This window comes from Trachurus trachurus (genome assembly GCF_905171665.1).
Source record: "Trachurus trachurus genome assembly, chromosome: 16".
Taxonomy (NCBI): Eukaryota; Metazoa; Chordata; class Actinopteri; order Carangiformes; family Carangidae; genus Trachurus; species Trachurus trachurus.
Genome location: NC_139902.1, coordinates 31,561,638 through 31,582,318, shown reverse-complemented (window position 1 = coordinate 31,582,318; position 20,681 = coordinate 31,561,638). Strand labels below are relative to the sequence as shown.

At 40.3% G+C, this 20,681-nt stretch overlaps 1 protein-coding gene across 1 annotated transcript; it reads right to left on the bottom strand.

The window, feature by feature from the left end:
* Positions 1–7,389: 7,389 nt before the first annotated feature.
* Positions 7,390–15,405, bottom strand: ccne2 (cyclin E2; the record flags this gene model as incomplete). Its single annotated transcript, XM_083989343.1, has 11 exons — positions 15,391–15,405; positions 14,624–14,705; positions 14,453–14,506; positions 12,309–12,451; positions 11,192–11,327; positions 10,945–11,091; positions 10,048–10,143; positions 9,068–9,202; positions 8,856–8,967; positions 8,576–8,733; positions 7,390–7,500 (listed from the first exon to the last, which is right to left on the bottom strand). The coding sequence occupies exons 1-11, from the start codon at positions 15,402–15,404 to the stop codon at positions 7,390–7,392; spliced, it is 1,188 nt and encodes a 395-aa protein (XP_083845469.1). The 5' UTR covers position 15,405.
* Between the last annotated feature and the right edge of the window lie 5,276 nt (positions 15,406–20,681).

Here is a 20,681-nt window from a genome sequence, read left to right as displayed (position 1 = left end):
CACCATAAACGGCGATTCGTGATTACACACGAATCGTGTTATATGTTTGTACAGTGGGTACTAGTTTCATTTGGAGGGTTTCACGCGAGATTCACGCGTGAGTCACGGGAGGCTCACGCGGATTTTTTGTGGAGGAGTAATTGTGTTTTCACCAGAAGCTGCAATGTGTCCAAACAACCGCCAGGTGGCATCTGTGAGCAGCAGATCGCCTCTATAAGACAGCAGCACGGAGCAGTGAACACGAATGGGGAATACAATATAATAATAATACAGTATAGTTTTTCAATGAGAAAAATGTAACGACGGCAGCTACACGTCTCATTCTCTTTTATCGATCCTCTTGTCAGCTCCAAACACACCCATCTGCACTGCGATTATGGACCACAGCGTGGTTTTCCACACAGCAGTTAATTAACTCAGTGGGCGATGCTGCCGGTGTGTTTTTAAAATGAGCCAGCTACTGTACAGTAGTGTTCATTCCCCACCTTGTTTGACTGAGAGTGTAGGATGATTTCTCATGAATGAACGGGCAATAGCCTATGTCACTTTCGGGCTGGGCGATAAAACAGGATATCCTGAAATAACTTTCCCTCGATAGAAATAGGCTACAAGATGTGTGGATATAGGTTTCATTCATCCATGTTTTGGATGAATGGCCACAGCAGCCGCGACCGAAGATGCAGCCGTGCTGATGTGACCGCAAAAAAACAAAAGTCAGTTGGGGTCAGCTGGTTTACAGCCGGCCGACTCTGAAACACTCGAGACACAATAACATTAGTAACGCAAGAAAGGTATAGTTCACTTAGTAGAGCAGCTCTCACTGTAAGCAAATATTTTATTTCAGTCTGGGATGCCAACGTGCAGTTTTAGTGAACAATGCATTTTCTCTTATCATCATTATTATGATCACTGATATAGCCTATATGTGCGGCTATATATACCGTAGCCTATGTGTGTGTTTGTGTAATGCAGGGGTGCTTTAAAAAAAACACAGTTGTCTGCACAGCAGGCATTTTTCTCACAACCGACCTCAAAAGCGAGGGCAGGTCCGCCGAAGCATCATTCCGGGTGTTGTCTTTGTTGCTGCTCCACAGAGCGCACATGGCTACTTAATTATGCACGTGCTGACCATATATGGTTGTGCTGCTGAGGCATTCTGGGGGTGGAATATGAGGTGTGTTCATGTCCGCACCATTCTTGGGTCCGGTGTGATTTATCAGTGGAATATTGCGGAGAGTTGTGCGTACGCACAGCTTGATCAGTGTTTCCCACAGAAAAAATAAATAAATAAATGTGTCCACGTCTCACGTGTGTTTACGTGCGGTGCGCCCGCACGCGAGAGAGGCGGCAGGTTGAGAGGCTGACTGGCGGAGATGAGAGCTGGTGAAACGCATGGTTATTAAAAAAAACACCATCTCTGATCTCTGCCTGCACATAGACAGACACAGGTTCACATACAGACAGGGGCGCACGGCAAATGCAGCTGCAGCGCTATTAAACTAGAGCAACAGCAACTCTCATATTAAATTGTGTTTTATATTGATTTCATATATTTCACTGATTGCAATTAGGCTATAGAATGCTAGTGTGTGTTTTATTGAAAGCGAGGCTGGGTGAATATCGCTAGTGTGGTTTATATGCAGCGGTCTATAGGACCAGCTTAGAAACATCAGCGACACATTAGCACCTTCATTTATAGGTGTGCTTGTGGATACTTCACTCAAGTAGGCTACAGCCCTGCCCCCCACAGAACTTCACACAGCTGTTCAGTCAGCTTAGAAAAACCGGTTCTTACAGATAGCTACCTCTCCTCACACTTTTCATAAGCCGGGGGACAAAACTGTAGGCTTCATTGTTTCGTTTCATTTCGTTAAGTGAAAATCATCTCTGAATTATGGAACTAAAAATAAAATAGGCCTATCTTTAAAAAAAAAAGATCCTATGATATAGCCTAATTGCATTATTTTTATTAAAATGTGACTGAGACCTTCATCTACCTAAACAGAGGGTAACATGAATAATATCCTGTTTTGTATTTCTCTGGAAACTGTTACATTATGTAACGTGAACGCGGCACTCTCTCCCCCCTCTCTCCCTCCTGAATTGGGCATATTATGATAAATATACTGTAGATAAAAACAATAATTGAAGAAAAAAATAAGCTATTGTCGGCTCGAGGTATAAATGCCCAGAAATCGAATGTTTCATTTGTGTAAGTTGTAAGCTTCAGAAACCTTCACACATGGAAAAGTCACGGACTGAGAGACCTGTAGCCTAGTTTTAATGTAAACAAAGTCATTTACGTAAGAAAAACACAAACGCCTGTGTGAGACCATCTGGGTGGTTCTAGTGTTAACATTAGCCTAATGAAGAATGAAGAAAACACGTTACAAATGAACTATAACCGAATTGACAGCAGAAACAGTGTGCACTTATCTCAAGGAAATTTAAATCGAATGCAACTGTAACTTGTAATCCAAGAGGCTGAAACGTCTTCCTAGACAAATAACCAAGTCCAGTTGCATTCGATTTAAATTTCCTTGAGATAACTATGACCGGGAGTCCGGGACAAACGAGAATATTCACAGGCTTAGTGCATGTGCACACGCCGGCCGGAGTCACTCGCAACAATGTAGCTTTCCCTCGATTAAAGTAGTTCTGTCATCTCCCACTTTGTACCGGATAAGAGACAGCACCCGACAGATATGCTAAATGTTTGGATGCAACAAAGTCACTGTTAACAAAATCAGCATCTAGTCTGTCCCTTCAAGAGCAGCTGCTGACAGATGTGCATTATTGCTCCGCTCGTGAGTCCAGCAGCATCGGGTCCAGGCTGCTGGCACGGACATAGCGGTCGTGGGCTATGAGTGGATTGTTACATTCACCAGAACTTGCAGAACTCAAACTACTCAAACTTGGAGCCCGACCAGGCTACAGGAGAGATCAAAAATATGCAGGGGACCCCCAAAAGGCTGAGAACCATTGATCCTGTTGAACGTAACCACTGTGAAACAATAAAAAAACAACATTGATCTGATTGACCGGCGTAGCGGTCCCTCTCTTCATCCACTCTCTAGCTCTCTCGACCACAGCTGCAAATTAAAGCAGAACTATGCAACTTGGCCGGAAATAGCTCGCTCCTTCGTTGGTTTCTCTTTTTTTCCCTCTCCGGAGCTCCCCCACAGTTCTGGGAGGCACATGTCACTGTCGTAAAAAAAAACTCGCCGCCCCACCTCCTCCACCCCCTCCCTACACGTGCTTGTGTTTACTGCTGAAGGTAGAGAGCGGTGTTTGCTAAGCACGGAGCTAATGCTAACACGGAGCTAATGCTAACACGGAGCTAATGCTAACACGGAGCTAACGCTAATACGGCCACACACAGACAAAGACACAAAGACACAGACATACACACACACATGAATAAAGGTTCCAAAACGCGAAGGCGTGTGTGTCATGATGTATTCCATTATCTTATAAAAGATCCATGGTGTGTGTGTGTCTGTTAGCATTAGCTCCGTGTTAGCCACAAGCCGAACTTCATCAGTACAAACATGTTTCCATGGTTTCCTCCGACTTTCCGAACTCAAACCAATCACGATTCATGACATGCATGACGTCATCTGCGTTCTTATCTCGTACTGCCGTAAGGCAGTTTCTCGCGATAGTTCTATCCATTGATGAGATTTACACCGAGACGGAGGACTGATCTTGCAAGTGCGGTTTTCAGCCAGTGGGGGGGGTGAGCGCATTGGCCTAGACCCCATTCACCTCATAATAGGTCACTCTACCATCACAGTGACTCTGAGCCACAATAATTACAGCCGAAATCCTGCATAGTTCTGCTTTAAGTACCTATGGCCTATGAACAGCGCCACTCTCCATTGCAGCTACGTTGTGGTCAAACGTGGAATTACCCCAAAATCTTTTGAGCTGCATCTCAGTACGATGCTTCCACCTAGTGGCTACAGTGTGACCTACAATTTCACGCAACGCGTGAATCACGCTTTCCGTGAGGGAAACGTCCAAATGAAACTAGTACCCACTGTATGTAAGTTAAATATGTATGTATGAATGTATGACATGTGTAAATATGTACATTAGTATGTATGTAAGTGTTTATGTATATGTTTGTAAGTATGTATCTAAGTATGTGTGTATGTTTGTGACGACCCCTGTCATGGCCGTCTGTGTGAGTGTGAAGTCTGGTGGGTGTGTCTAAGACCTGTCTTTCTCCGAGGTTGCCATGGAACCTGAGTGACTGATTGCTGCCTGATGTGGAGCACCTGGGCCCGGTGCAACTACTAAAGCCCTGCCTCTGATGATCTCCAGGGATGCAAACGGGTCAGGACCAAAAAAGAGAGGAATTTCCCGGGGGGGGGGGGGGTGCTCACCATTAACAAATAAGTACATTACAATATCACGGAAAGGCAATTTCCAGTAGTTCAACCCCAACCAAGTATTGAGTGCATATAGATAGACATAGTTTTCAGAAGGCCAACATTTATATATTAAAAATGCTTAAAAAAAACAAAAATCCTTTGCAATAATTCCATTTTGGAGATACTGATTTTTAGGTCTTCACTGAATGTTAGTCATAATTATTACTATTAAAATAAACTGAATAAATAAAGACATGGGATGTGTCATTCAGTGTGTAATGGACATATAGGCCTATATAATGTGTTAGTTTCACTTTAATTGAACACATTCTACATCGCGGAGGTGACGTCTTTCCACTCAGGGCTTCCTGCACCTCTGAAACGGGGCAGAGCTCCGTGGAAACACCTGCTTGACACAGCAACGTAGGGAACCGTGCATGTCCGCGGCCACAGCTCCACATGCACGGGGGGAAAAACGGCGTCGCCGTCGCACCGATGTACGCGGATACGCGCCGCTTTAATGAGCGCGCACGTCGCGCGTCAACATTGGAGGTAGGCTGTTATCAGTATAATCAGAGGCAACATGAATGAGTTCGCCTCAGTTTCACGTGATTGTCACTGTCAGCCTGTTAGAAAAACATTTTACTGACCCCAGCTGAGACGCTGAGACCCCCCCCCCCTCTCAAAAACAAAAACTCTTCGGATCTGAACGATTCACACAAGTCACCTAATTGGTCATGAAAAAAGCGAGTTTCGCTTTTCGGCGCGCTGTTTGCATCCATGGATCTCTGCTTCGACCCAGCAGCTCCACCAGCCAGCTCCTTCTTTTTGTTTTAAATGGTAAATGGTCTGTATTTATATAGCGCTTTTCCATCTTAACGATACCCAAAGCGCTTTACAGTATATCATACATCACATTCACCCATTCACACACTGATGGCGGAAGCTACCATGCAAGGCGCGAACCACGACCCATCAGGAGCAAGGTGGGTAAGGTGTCTTGCCCAAGGACACTACGGCAACAACCGGGACAGAGCGGGATTCGAACCGCCAACCCTCTGATCATTGGACGACCCACTCTACCACCTGAGCCACTGCCGTAGTTGTGTAGTTGTGCTGTTTATTTCACATCACAACATCTGCACACATTACGTTTCCACACACATCCACATTCACACTACTGATATCACTGACTTACACATCCCACCTGTTTGCATTGTTTACTTTGAACATTTTTGTTAAATAAATTATCATTTTTTGCTCCGTCGTTTGCGTCCCTCCCTATTGTTTTGTTGCAAACTCTGAGCCGGGTTGTAACAGTTAGTATGTATGTAATTATGTATATGTAAGTGTTTATGTATATGTTTGTAAGTATGTATGTTAGTATGTAATTGTATGCGTGTATGTATGTTTGTATGTATCTAAGTGTGTATGTATGAAGTGTAAGTATGCAAGTGTGTGAATATATAAGTATGTATTTGTGTCTTTTTCTTAGTATGCATCTAAGTGTATATGCAAGTATGTGTAGGTTTGTATGTATGTTGCGTAACATCTGCAGAGTCAGACCTCCAGTCTCTGAGTCTTTTTGTACACACACAAGTGTATAAGTATGCGTCTGGATATATATCTATGCATGTATGTATTTATGTACTGAACATGATGTTCTGCAGTGGTTCCTGATAAAACATCATGTTTCCCCTTCACATTAAACCTCCTCTGGTCTCAAACCAGCTGCAACAAACCAAAACTCTCACTGACTTTTCATTTCACTTCATTTATTTAAAACATTAAAATATAAAAGAAAATTACAAATTTCTCAGTTGTTCCTATGTACAAAAACATACATTCAACATCTACATACAGTTTACATGGTTGTTTGTCCACTGCTGCGTCTCCGTCCAGCTGCTCATTAACATCAAGTGGTACAGTTCGTTAAAGGCACCGAGTGAAGACAACAGGCTGAAGAGGAACGGTCCACGACAGGCGGCAGAGCACAAATCATAAATAGCGTTTTGCCTTTGGCAGAGATCAAACTGAGCTCATTCATTGCTGAAACAAAGATTCATTCTTTTTTTTTTCATTTTTACCTTTTTTACATATGAACATTTTTTTTCTTTTTTACATATTGAGGCTTTTTAATAAATACAAGCACTTAAAAAGCAACAAAAAAAAAACTTTGCACAATTGTCAAGTTTCCCAGGAATGTAACAAAAACATGCAACCAGGTTGCAACAGCAAAAAAACAAAATAAAACGATTAAAATAAAAAGTAAGTAAGGGTTTATTGAGCCGGATCAACGGGAGGTGACTCTTCCTGTGGCTCATGTAGCTACAAACACTTTGTAGTTAATTATCACATTGTTGTTTTATCCTCTGTGGCGATAACGGGTGTAAATCTGACGTTTACAGGATTTAATGGGAATTTAAGAGAAAGTAAGAAAATAGAAAAACATTTGTTCCTCAGTTCATTGTGGAATGAAATAATAATAAAAACGTAGGAAATGAAGTTTTCCTCGTTTCCTGAGAATCCGACTGAAGCACCGTCTGAAAGTTTTTTCCCCATTTCACGAAGAAGCAGCAGCAGCAGCGAGACTCTCACAAATAAAACTAGTAAAAAAAAAACACCTGACGGCTCTGAAGCGTTTCCACGGCAACAGCAGCATCATCATCATCATCGTCGTCACCTTCGTCTCCTTCACAGGAAGCTGCTGCCGCTTCAGGACACAACTCAAAAACTCATTCACCTGGAAATCGATTTAAGAAACTTGGATTCCTGCCGAGCTCCGAGAACCAACGAGGAGGAGAGCGACAGGAAGTCGTCTGAGCTTAGTGTTCAAATAAACAACAACAACAAAAACAAAAAACAAAAACGTGCTTTTCCCTAAAATAACAGAACAAGGCGACGGCGGTCGTCTGAGGAGCTGCTGTCGTCCCGCAGGTCGAGGGTCAACCTGTCCAGAGGTAGCGTTCGTTCGTCGCTGGTTTCTTCTCTTCTCTTCTTGTTCTCCTGCTCAGGGATTGGTCGGTTTCTCTGTGCTGCTGGGAGGAGTCAGGACGGCTGCCACGGCAACGGGCGACATCTGACAGTCGGGGCTGTCGATCTGACGCTCCTGAGCTTTTCTCTGCAGGACGGAGGAGAAGAAGAGTGAGAACGTTTATAAATGAAACAAACATGATCGATGGGTCGGGTGGTGTAATTTCTTCATAAATATCTATAAACTATAAACACCAGAAATTAAATCTAAATAAATAAATAAAATGTGGAATAAATGTAATTCACTTTAGCAAAGCCGGTGCATATTCTCATTTGTCCATTTAGCAAAGCAACACTATTTCTTGACAAAATTTCACATAATTTGTGACACATTTAGAAAGAAAAAGTGGTGTTTTTAGGTTGTGTTCTGCTCAGTGCTGCTAAAATGCACTAAAATTAAATATAGAAACAGATATTTCAATTTAATGTTTTCAGAATAAAGTATATTTTTCATAAATTCACTTAAATCCACTGTAGCTGGATTAAATGTTTAATATTTATCTCATTTTGGGGTCACATCATTTGACATTTTCAGGGCATTCAGTCTTCATTTTGTTAAGAAAAAAAGGTTCAAATGTCATAAAAGCAACATGAAGATGTTAAATTTAACAAATCTGATGCTTTTAAAACAATGTTTTATTCATTTAAAACATTTTTTTTTATTCATCACCAACCCAGATGTTAAGTAAAACTTTACAAATTTGCCATTTTCAGCCTCAAATGTTAAGATCCTGCTTCGGTTTTGTGTTTATAAAGCTGAATGTTTTGTGTTTTGGGACAAAGTAGGATAGAAGTTTCCAACATCTGACTTTTGTAATTCATCAAAAACCAGAAGCATGACATGAAAATTATTTGCAGCTCTGAACAAAAGGAACCAAAGTTGCAAAATTCAACGTTTTTCAGCGTTTTTTTTCCTACAAATGTTTAATTTTCAACCACTTTCTTCATGTTTGACAGGAAACCAAACATGTTCCAGCTCTGGACTGATTCACCGACTCATTTAAGATCTGTTTTGAGGAACTTGCACTCAGTTTTTTGACCTAAAGTTGGACATTGGGGAGGAGACGAGAGCTCCGTGTGTTTCTATATTTATTTTAAATCTGTATCTAAATATAGATAAATATAACATTAACTAGTGTCATCAGTGTGTTTGTTTTGCTCACCAGCATCTCCAGATAGGCCACGTGCGTCTGGATGTTGTGTCGGTCGTCACTCTTCACTTTGGGGAAGATCTTGAGCTGCGGTTTGGTTTCGGTTCGCAGCGTGTCCATGAAGGGCGTCATCCACCGCACACACGGCGCTACGCTCTCCCACGTCAGACCTGCAGACACACACAAACACACAAACACAGGTCAGGACACTGCAGCCAGTCAGGGCTCAGGAAACACACACACAGGCTCAACCGGGGACTGTGGGCCGTGCAGGCGAGTGAATCAAACCAACCTGAGACTTTGTGAACGACGTCGAAGGTGGAGAAGTGGCAGAAGGCGGCGGCGGCGAGGACGCTGTAGCTGTGGTCCAGAGAGCCGATGTCCATCATGCACAGGTCCAACAGCTGCAGCACAGACACACACACAGGTCAGTGGTTTATTCATTTCATTAAAGACGGAGGAGTTTGTGTGTTTGTTTGTGTGTGTGTGTTTGCGGGGACCGACCTGTGTGATCTGGATGTACGTTTCCTGTGAGAACTGAGGAACCAGGAAGTTCTCGTCGTCTTTCTGAGCCTCCACCTGAGCGTAGAGCTTCAGCCAGGAGATCGGCGTCTCCGGACACAGGTTCCAGTCCAGCGCCTGCAGGACAACGAGGACGAGGACACGGATTAGATTTTATATCTCTGACATGTTTAACCTCCTGGACTCAGACCAGTCAAGACCTCACTCTGGTTTCTGCAGGTTTCCCCAACTCTAATTGAAGACTTTAAGACCTTTTTAAGACCATTATGGATGAAATTCAAGACCTTTATTATGACAAACTAAAGAAATGCAGAGTCACAAAATGACTTGCAAAGTAAATTGGCTGCAGTATACAGTAGAAGTTGCATGTTGGACTCGTTTGTAGTTGAAAATACATTTAATAAAGCTCAATGAAGTGTTGCGGGAACATTTTATTGAAGATTTGAGGGTCATTTGAGGGTCATGGTTACATGGGCATAAGAAAATTAAGACCTGTCCAAAATTATTTAAGACTTGAACACAATACTTCAACAAATTGTCTAAAATTTAAGACTTTTTTAGGCTTTTTAAGACCCAGTGGAAACCCTGGTGATGTAATCCAATAAGTTTAAGATAATTCAAATGGTTACAAGGCAAGGGAATTTTATTTGTATAGCCCGTTTTTACAAACAGTTTGTCTCAAAGGGCTTTACATCCCATCATAACAACATCCTCTGTCCTTAGACCCTCACATCCACTGAGGAAAAACTCCATAGAAACCCTTTTAACAGGGAGGTTACAGCAGATACTTTAGTACAACTATCTGAACAACTAAATTTAATCCAAACTTTGATTATATTAAATATGGTTTACATTTTAGATCAAATCATCTTTTCTTTTTAAGCTATGGAGGAATAATGTAAATATCAAGACACTGGTGCTGAACACACTGATGGTTGTGGGTCTGTTGTGTGTGTTTGTACCTTGAGGATGTGCAGCTCCGTCCTCTGGATGTCCCACATGTCGCAGGCTCCGTCTGTGACGTAGGCGAACTCGTAGATCTTAGGAGGGTAGATCTCCTGCAGGAGGAGGAGGAGGAGAGACGATGCGTTTAAGGACAGGCGTCTTTTTCAAACTTTACATTCATAGAAATGTTAATGAATTTATTCATTTTTTCATCTACACATCGACTCCTCAAAGATTCCTGAACACTCAAGTCTCTAGGTTTTCCTCCTGACCTTATATTGATTATTATATGAAGTGTTTTGTTGTTATGTTGTGTGTTAATATCTTCCTAGATTAACCATCTGCTCTACATTTTCTTGTTTGCATATTCTTCTTGTCTGTATTTCCAAATATTCTGTCCTAGAGTCTCTTACTGATTTATCATGTACAACCACAAATCTGTATCCAATCCTTTTTTATTTATCAAGCACAATTTTAAATAAACACATGTTTCTAAAGTGCTGTTCAGTAAATTAAACACAATAAAAAGACCAAAAACACAATAAAACATTATAAATAAATAAATAAACAGACTGTCATAATTGTTTCTGTAGTATTTTCTCTTTTTGAAACCTTCCATCTTCAATTGAAAAAGTTTTTTTTTCTCTGTTTAACATCCATTGCAGTCATTTCTTGACTAATTAGTGCGGTTTAATTAATCTTTTTTAATTTCATTTATTTATTTTTGCTATCTTCATTTATTTAATTATTCATTTTATTTTGCTCCTTTTCAGTATTATTCATGTTTTCATTATTATTTTCATGAATGTGTTTGTGTGTTTAGGATGTTTACATTGTTGGATGTTGTTGTATTGACACAAAAAAACAATAAATATATGATTAAATAAATAAAGAAGTGTGTGTGAGGAACTGACCTCGATCTTGGAGGCGATGAAGAGCGCCGTGATGCCGATGAGCTGCAGGTAATCTTTGTTGACGTTCTCCTGAGTCAACATGAAGCGGTCGAAGTAATCCTGCGCCAGGTAGGCTGTCTGCCGGTGGAGGCTGTACACCTCGCTCACCTGCACAACACAACACACAACACACAGTTTAACAACCGGCATCTCTTTTATAACTGCAGCAGGTTTATTAACCCTTTAGTTGCAGCAGCGGCCTCCTCACCTCCAGCAGCCAGTCCAGCAGGATGGCTCTCATCTTGGGCTGCAGCTTGGGGTGTCGCTGCAGGTAGCTCTTATCGTGGACGTACTTCAGCTCCTTGTTCAGCATCTTGATCCACACGTCGTCCGAGCTGGCCCAACTGGAGGAGGAAGAGGAGGAAGAAGAAGGAAAAGGGTTTTAACTTGTGTTTGAAGGAGTTTAGACAATAAAGTTTTCACTTGAAGCAGCTCAGACGCCTTTAAAGTCTTTAGAATAGTTACATCCAGCTGTTTTTAAACAATCTTAACTAACAAAATCATCATTTTATTATTATTATTATTCCTAATATTAAACGAGCATCTATTGACATTAGCATGATAGATTTATGTATGTATGTTTATTATTAAACTATGTTTAGGTTTATACTATAATAGTGACAGAAAATCATCAGTAAAAAAGATAATAAAATCATTAATCACAGTTATTAGTTTGGTAATTCATCGTCAACTAAAACCACCATAACTGTTGTATTTATAAAGTTTTTCTCTTCTGCATTATTTATCCTTTTTATCCTATTTTCTCTATTTAAATAATATTTTGTACGTAACTGTATGCAAAATATACATAAAACAAAAATATGTACTTAGTCAAGTCTTTTTATGGATCCCACATGTGGGAAGGAATACAAATATAAAGTCCGATGGCTGACGCCTGTTACACTGCAGCATCTCTCTTTACTGGATTATAGTTTTACGTCTGCTCTGTATTTAATGTTTATTATTCTGTATTTATCCTATTTATTGTTTAGATAATAAACCTTGGTGTATAAAAAACATCCTGCCAACATGGCTGCTGCTGCTTGTACTGAAGTCAGCTGACTCATCATTATATCATTATCTTTATCTGCATCTTGTTTTGTTGTCAACTTAATTGCCGTCACACTAATTAGCGGCGACTCGGTCGTTTGAAAGTCAAATCAAATGAAACCCTGAAACCAAACGAAGCCTCAGAAGTGGATTCAGGGGGACGAGGGCGTTAAAGTCTGAATACAGAGTCGGGTGGAGCAGCAGCAGCAACAAAAGGCCCTGCAGTTGGTGTGTGTGTCGTCGCTTCCTGCTGAGGTGTAAACACACACACTCACCTGAGCCGGGGAATGGGGGAAGCCTTGATGAAGAGGTTTTTGAAGCGGTACTGTTTGAAGCTGGTCGGGTCGGTCGGCTCCAGCTCTTTGTGCGGCGTCTCGATGAGGACGCACGGAGTCGCTCCGTCTTCCGACCAACACTTCTGTTAAACACACAAAAACACACACACAGGATTAAACACAAGACGGAGTTTCTGATAATGAGAGTTTATCCGGTTATTTTTTATCTAATGTTTCTAAAACAAGACGCTCCAACGCCACCGAAACAACTTCAGGTGCATTTTGTCAAAATAAAGTGTCCAAATGGAGTCAGTCCTCACTACAACTGTTATAAAATCTGTAGCTTTGTGATATTCTACATGTTACATCATGTTTCCGACACTGGGGTTTTATTCTCTGTCCATTGAGACCAGGTTTATGCATTTCTAGGAGCTTCACAGGTTAAAAAGTGAAGATTTCCTCTAGGGCTGTTCGATTTTGCCCAAAAGTAAAATCTCGATTTTCTTCTCTCAAAAATCGATTTCCGATTACGATTACGATTTTTTTGTTAAATGACAAACTATTTTGTGTGCTGTTTGTGTCTTTTTAAATGGACCTAGAGTCTAATTTAAAAAAAATCTATCTATCTATCTATCTATCTATCTATCTATCTTTTTTATTCAAAACTTTGTTTCACAATACAAAACAGTTTTTCTAAATAATATGCAATATATAAAGCACATCTGTCTATCTATCTATCTAGCTAAAAACGTGACGTCAACTGACTGCCTTCCACTGATTGGCCAGAGCGTTGTCACCGGAAGAGTCGCAAGCGCGACGTCCGACCATTACGTCCGTCACGAGAATCAATACCGCTCATTTTACAGTAAAAACACACCGACAAACTGTTGTTATTCTGTCACCTGAGTTAAATGTCTGCTGTGTGGAAAACCACGCGGTCCGTAATCGAGACGACACGGCCGTAGCCGCTGTTATATGACGACCCCGCCCCCGCTGAAGAACTCAGCTGTAACTTAGACCTAATCCTTGTCATATCACAGTACCGCTGTGATATGACGGCCGAGTCGAGCCGAGTCGAGCAGAGCAGAGCTGCAACTGTGTAGTGGAAAAGGGCTGTTGGTCTTTTCGGCAATGAAATCCTCGCTGGTCATAGCAGAATGCCGACATGCTTGTTTACAGTGTGTGGGGAGAGCAGTGGGAGAGCGTGATGGGAGGAAGGAGGCGGCAGTCATTACGGTAATTCAGCGCAGCGCAGATTCATGAACGGGGGCTTACCGTAATTACCCTAGTTAGAGTAAAAAATCGATTTTTAGAATTTCACGTTTTTAACATCGTCCTAGGCAAATAATCGCGATTACGATTTTAAATCGATTAATCGAACAGCCCTAATTTCCTCTGGTTTAAATATGTCAAACCGATGGTTCAGGTGTTTGGAGATGATGGATCAGTTTGAAACTTTAATTCTAGGAGGCTGTGGTGTTCATTTTTTCACTTTTCTGACCTTATTCTTTTAGTAATTAAGAATTAATGTAACTTCTAGTTGCACAAATTTCTGCAAATCAGTTTCCCCATCAGATGATTGTGGATTAAATGTGAGACTTTAACACTGTTGAAGGTTTAGATTGTGTTGTAGAAGCTCGAGAACGCCACCTGCTGGTGGAGATGAGCTCCTGCAGCTGCCCATTAAACTCCACTCACTTTGATCTGCTTCAGTTTCAACTTTACACATGAAGTTTCTTTTGTTTTTTTTACCCACAGTGAGAATCTGGTTTTAAGTTGACAGTTTGACAAATAAAAAAGTTGAATCTGAGACAAAACTGAACTGAAAACAAACTGAGAATCTGATGAAACCGAGAATCAGAGTCTAATCTACAGTAACAAAATGGACGCCGGCCGTCGATACAAGCTGATCTATAGATCTATAGATCAATAGAAGTATTGATCACAAGGCTGAACTGTCAGTGAGATCAACTATGAACATGTGGAAAAACAAGACGCTGATAAAACTCAGGGCTGGACTCAGCGACAGGGAGGGGCAACGTAGCAGATAATAAACTAGTGAAACATACACACACACACACGGCTCTTATCAGTTATAAACACACTCACACTCATTAATAATGTGTTCACACACACACACTGACCTGTATCTCATAGCTCTGTTTCTTGGCAGCAGGTTGGAGTTTCTTCTTGGAGGGCTGCACAGGGAACCAAGAGTTAAAATCAGGACGAGGTTCAACTTCAATATCGACTAAAACAGTGACATCATCTGGAGGAGGAAAAAACTTTATTGAGATCAATATTAGGAGACAAACCTCTGATTTCCTTTTCCTCAGCGGGGCTCTGACGGTCGGCTCAGGTGTGTTCGAATCTCTGGCTTGAAGTGTGATGCGACCACTGGGGAGAAAAAAAAAACATAGATTATAAATAAATATGGAAATAAAAAATAGCCTCAGTGTCACAGCTGCAGGTTCACACAGGACATCACAAGACTTTAACAGTTGCACTAGTTTTTTTTATTATTATTTCAAACCAGTTCCTGTAATTATGCCACCGTTACATAAGATCCAGTCACTGAAGTCACTTTAACGCGACTGAACTGAAATCAGGTGTAAATTGAACATTATGGGGCTGCAGCTAATTGGTAATTGTTGTTTTTTAGACTGAGCTACATTTGCAACGATATAAAACTGAGAAAAAGTGAAGAAAACTGTAAATAATCAGTCAATCACAGAACAATAATCAACTATTGTGATGATATTAGAAGCAGAAATAGTGGGAAAAGTTGAATAAATCATAAAATGTTGAAGCTTTTCCATCAGATTTCTTCATAAACTGATTATTTTTGTGGTTTCACAGTGAAAAACGTGTAATTAACATGTGTGTAGTCTGTGTCGTACATGTCCAGACTAGTTGGTCCTAATGTGAAGCGTGTTACTGAAGTTGTGCAGCTTTAAACATGTATTTGACATTATTAATTAACCAGAAAATATAGTTTACAGTATTAATGTACCTAAATAAGTCTAAATTTATGTATAAATCTGATCATCCAGGTGTTTGTAAAGTCTAGGCAGCTGCTCACCTGCGTCTGGACATGTTGTTGAATATGTATGGCTCCGCTGTGAAGAAAAAGGGGGAAAAAAAGAGGGAAAAGGTGAGATTCAGGTGCAATAATAATATTATTATTAATATTATATAAATACAGACAGATATACAAGTAAGAATTGATCCAGTTGACCTGGATCCATCTCATGATCAGAGTCCTGAGGCCATGATCTGATCTGGGCCCAGGACACATGTGTGTGTCTGAGTGTGTTAGCCCCTGTATTATAACTAAAATAATATCATAAAGAGTCAAATTGGATGATTGAAAGTCGTGGCAGAGCCTCAGGAGGAGGTGGAAACCACAGGAGTTCATATTGGAGGAGAAAATCTGTTTTATTCGCAGAGTTTTTGTTGCAGCAGGTTGTGATGTTAGCTGCAGATAACACTTAGCTTCTTCTGCGCTCCAGATTAAAATAAAGGAGCCAAAAAGTGGCTCCAAAAACACAGAGATGGTTGGTAACACAGCTGAAGAACCACATGTAAGAGACCACAGCTTCATATTAACCGGGTTAATCAGATAAAACCGGGATAAGAGCTTAGAAAACTAACCCGGGTAGCCGAGCTAAAGTAGCTGCAGCCAGAAGAACAGGAGGAGGGGGGCTGCTCGCTGCTCGTTCCCTCCTTCGCTTTCTAACAAAAAAAACCTCCAAAATGCTTCGTTTTTAACCAATATTATGATCGTTACCGACGGAGGACATGTTTGCACACACCTTTAGCCCGGTTTGAGTTGTGAAAACGCGGACAAATTAACTTTAATCCAGGACTGAAACTCAAAGGCGCGCCAATTTCATCAGAGCTGAAAAGCGGGAGGATTTGAGTCCAGCCTCTCCACCGAGAACCTCCTCCAGGTCGGCGGGGGCAAACAGGCACAAATACCCGCTAAAAAACACCCCGGCTGACTTTAAACCACACTAGAAAGGTAGATTAAACCCTCCTCGGATCATATATGTGGATATAATCGTGTTTAAAGACCGATACGCGTCGTTAAAGTGGAGGCAAAAGCAGGCTCCTCCACCACCACTGCGCGGCTAAAAAAAAAAAAGTTAAGGTGGAGAGGGGAGCTACTGTAATTAGCCGATAAGTGCTGCTAACTAGGTCAACAATAACCAGCCAACACTGATATGCATATTAACTGATCACCAGCTGGGTTTAATCATGCAAACACCTGGATACCTGCACGGTTTAATAACACAGGCGAAAGACAAGTTTAAAAACGTTTTTTCTCAAAGTTACAGGAGTGCTGGGTGGATCAGATCAGATAAAGTCCAATAAAACGTATCATTTACACCAAACACAGCTCCAATGTGTCATGCAAGACTCACACAAGATGGTTTAGATTGTATTAGAAGAGAAAACCACGTCAATAAAGTCAAAATACTAAAGTTTACACAAGATGAAGCTGCAGGTCGCGATTTAAACCGATTAAACACAAAATTACGTCGATAAAAAATGAAAAGTTTGTGTTAAAATGTTAGAATAATAAGCTGCGAAGAGATTAAAGATGATAAATATGATATATAATGAGATAAATCAGCTTTAGAGGAGCTCAGAGAGTCGGTGTTCCTTACCTCCTTGGTGAAGAATGAATGAATGCATCAGCTGTGGCGCCGGCGCCAATCCTCTTATATCCGCGTCTTACGTCGTGTGTGACGCAACTGCGCATGCGCGTTCCCGGTCAGACACAGGAACGCGCTAAATGTTCTTTTTAAAATTTGAAGCGAGATTTTTCCCCCACGAGCGAACGTAACCGAGACGTTTTAACACGGCGACGACGGCTTCACTCGCGGCTGTTCTTCGGCTTCAACGGCTGACTTTAGCGACGTTACCATGAAGATAAACGGTGGGTAGTTTTACCGAGTTTCACAGCGAAGGAAGCTCCCGTTCATTTCTAACGGACGCCGCGGACGGAGGTTTTTTTGTGGCGTAAATCCCGGTTTCCGTTGGTTCCGGTTGGACTTTAACGGCTCCCGTGACGCTGTGACGTCCCCCGAACGTGAAAACCGGTCGAAATTTCGCCGCTCGACGGAGATTTTCGCCGTTTTTTCGCGGTACTCGGGAACGGGGCTTCCGTGTGCGCGCTCCGCCCCCTAGGAGGATTCTGCGTGACGTCACGGCACCGGGCCAATGAGAGGGCGAGCAGCTGCGGCCGCGTGCTCAGCGCCGGCAGAATGTAAACAGAAGGAGCACGTGTAGTGGGTCCGCTGTCAAAGTTGGAGGAGAGCAGCTGCTGTGAAGGTTTCCCTCTGTTTTTAAACACTGATATCGCTAATATTTAATATTTATAAAGGGTAAAAACACTTATATAACCATTAATACATCGATTTAACACGGTTGGTGTGTATTTCAAGTAACTTATAATATAGATAATTGGTTGTTTACTGATTTTTAAGATGAATATGTATGGCTCCGCTGTGAAGAAAAAGGTAAAAAAAAGAGGGAACAGGTGAGATTCAGGTGCAATAATAACAATATTAATAATATTATATAAATACAGACAGATATACAAGTAAAAAATGATCCAGTTGACCTGAATCCATCTCATGATCAGAGTCCTGAGGCCATGATCTGATCTGGGCCCAGGACACATGTGTGTGTCTGTGTGTGTTAGCCCCTGTATTATAACTAAAATGATATCATAAAGAGTCAAATTGGATGATTGAAAGTCGTGGCAGAGCCTCAGGAGGAGGTGGAAACCACAGGAGTTCATATTGAAGGAGAAAAATCTGTTTTATTCGGCGAATGTAAACAGAAGGAGCACGTGTAGTGGGTCCACTGTCAAAGTTGGAGGAGTGGAGGAGCAGCTGCTGTGAAGGTTTCCCTCTGTTTTTAACACTGATATCTTTAATATTTAATATTTATAAAAGGTTTACAGGCTCAAAACACTTCTATAACCATTAATACATCGATTTAACAGTGTTAGTGTGTATTTAAGGTAACTTATTATATAGATAATTGGTTGTTTACTTATTTTAACATGTGTTTACCAGAGGAATTGTTAGCTTCAACATTAAAAGTAGCACAAGAAATATAATTATTATACTGCAGAGTGAAATTACTTGTACAAGTCCCGTTAGTTCTACACAGACAAAACAAACAAACAGTCTCTGTCAGAATAACTGACTAACACTGATATCTTTAATATTTTTACATCCTCAAAACACTTCAAATAAACACCCAAACATTGATTTAAGACGTTTAATGTGTATTTAAAGTAACTAATTATATAAATAATCAGTCAATTATCAATTATTTTAGTTGTTTACTTATTTTAACATGAGGATCTACTTTCTACTGTTAGCTTTGATATTACACGTGGCATGAAAAGTGGCACAAGAAAAAGTAGTTGATTAAAATGATTTGTTAGTGTTTGTTCTACACAGACACAAACATAAACATCAGAATAAACTGGTTTAACTGTGAGGGATTTTCTAACAATGCACAACAATAGTCTTACTACATAATATAATGTAGATATTTAGCGTTGGCACTTTTTAGCATGACTTTTTTTGTCAAGTTGGTGTCACATCTGTCTGTTTATTTACTTATTTTTAAGTTGTGTAAGTCAAGTGTGAATAGATGTGATCAGTTAGTAATCTATCTATCTATCTATCTATCTATCTATCTATCTATCTATCTATCTATCTATCTATCTATCTATCTATCTATCTATCTATCTATCTATCTATCTATCTATCTATCTATCTATCTATCTATCTATCTAACTAACTAACTAACCCACTGCACTGAAATGTAACTGGTGATTGAACTGCCAGACAGATAAATGTATTGATCCTTCATCCACCTGCACACACACAGACACACTGGACTGTTACTGGACCAATGTTGAACTGTTTTGTTGTGGCAATACTTCAGTTATCTCAGCATATGTGTAATATACTTCATTTTAATCATCTTTCTTTTTAATTTGCACCTATATTCATGTTTAATACTTGTTTGTTAGAGCGTTGTCGTATTACGGTTGCTTTATATGTTGGGTAAAGCAATGAAATCTTGTTCAAAAGTGCAATAAATGAAGTCTTATATCTTATATCAAATATAATAATACGTGATATAAGTATAATATATATTTTCCAGCATTGACAACATGTCATTTCAGATAATAATAATAACAGTGTGTATGAGTGTGAATATCAGTGATCAATCAGAGTCGGAGGCGGCAGCAGTTGTGTATGAAAACATTTATTATAGGCTAATGAGAGATCACATGTATTAACTATAACAGTCTGAAAACAGATGACCCCACTTTTTAATCAGCAATATTTTTTTGTTTCTGACATCAGAACGGAGAGAGTTGATCATTCGTACATCAAAAAAAAAAAAAAACACAAAGAAAAGGAGACCAGTTACTGTCGATGTCGATAAATAAAAAGTTAACCCTATAATTCCTACACCTTTTTTTTTATCTTTTTGGCAAAGTGCTGTATTATTCCAGTAAACTACACAAAATAAAAGCAAAAAAATACAGAAACAAGTCTAACACTTGGTGAAAAATAAAAATGCCACAAAATATTCTTCACACTTTTTTTTTGTCAAATAAAACAACGGGAGAAATAATAAAAGTTTTTGCTACATCATTCTGTCTGGTTTTTGTTGAGTCATTAGAAAAAATCTGTACACGGGCTGGATGGGCGGGCGGGCGGCTGCGTTGGCGGCGGCGATGGCATCGAGCGCCAACGGCAACGAGCTCGTCCGAGTGGTGCATAGTTTGTTTTCTGATGTCTGTTCGTGTGTTTTTGTTTTACTCCGTCCACATGGGACGTCGAAAAGAAAGAAACAAAAAAACTCAAATAAAATAAAGAAAGAGTTCAAGTTCTTCATTGATGCATTGTCATTACAACATTTCAACCTGGAAGGCACGTGATCCACAAATTTCAAGGCATTGAACAAAAAAAAAAAAAAAAACATTAACAAATCCCTGTTAGTTAGTTTGTTGATGGAGAGACGAGAAGAAAGAGATGAAACGTCCCCTCAGATCCCTTCTGTCTTTAAGTTGGTTTCTTTTTTCAAACAAAAAAAAAACTCATCGTAGTAGAAGAAACACAAAAACAACAACAACGACGACAAAAACAATGTCGTCCATGATCGAGAAAGATGAAGAGAAACATTTGAAAGAGAGAAAAATAAAAATAATAAAGGAGAAGTTTAAATACACCAGAGATAAGAAGAAGAACAGAGTATTTACAGCCAAACCATAATAATAACAAAACCTCAGGTTAGTGCTTTCTCATTAATGCTACCGTCGGGGGT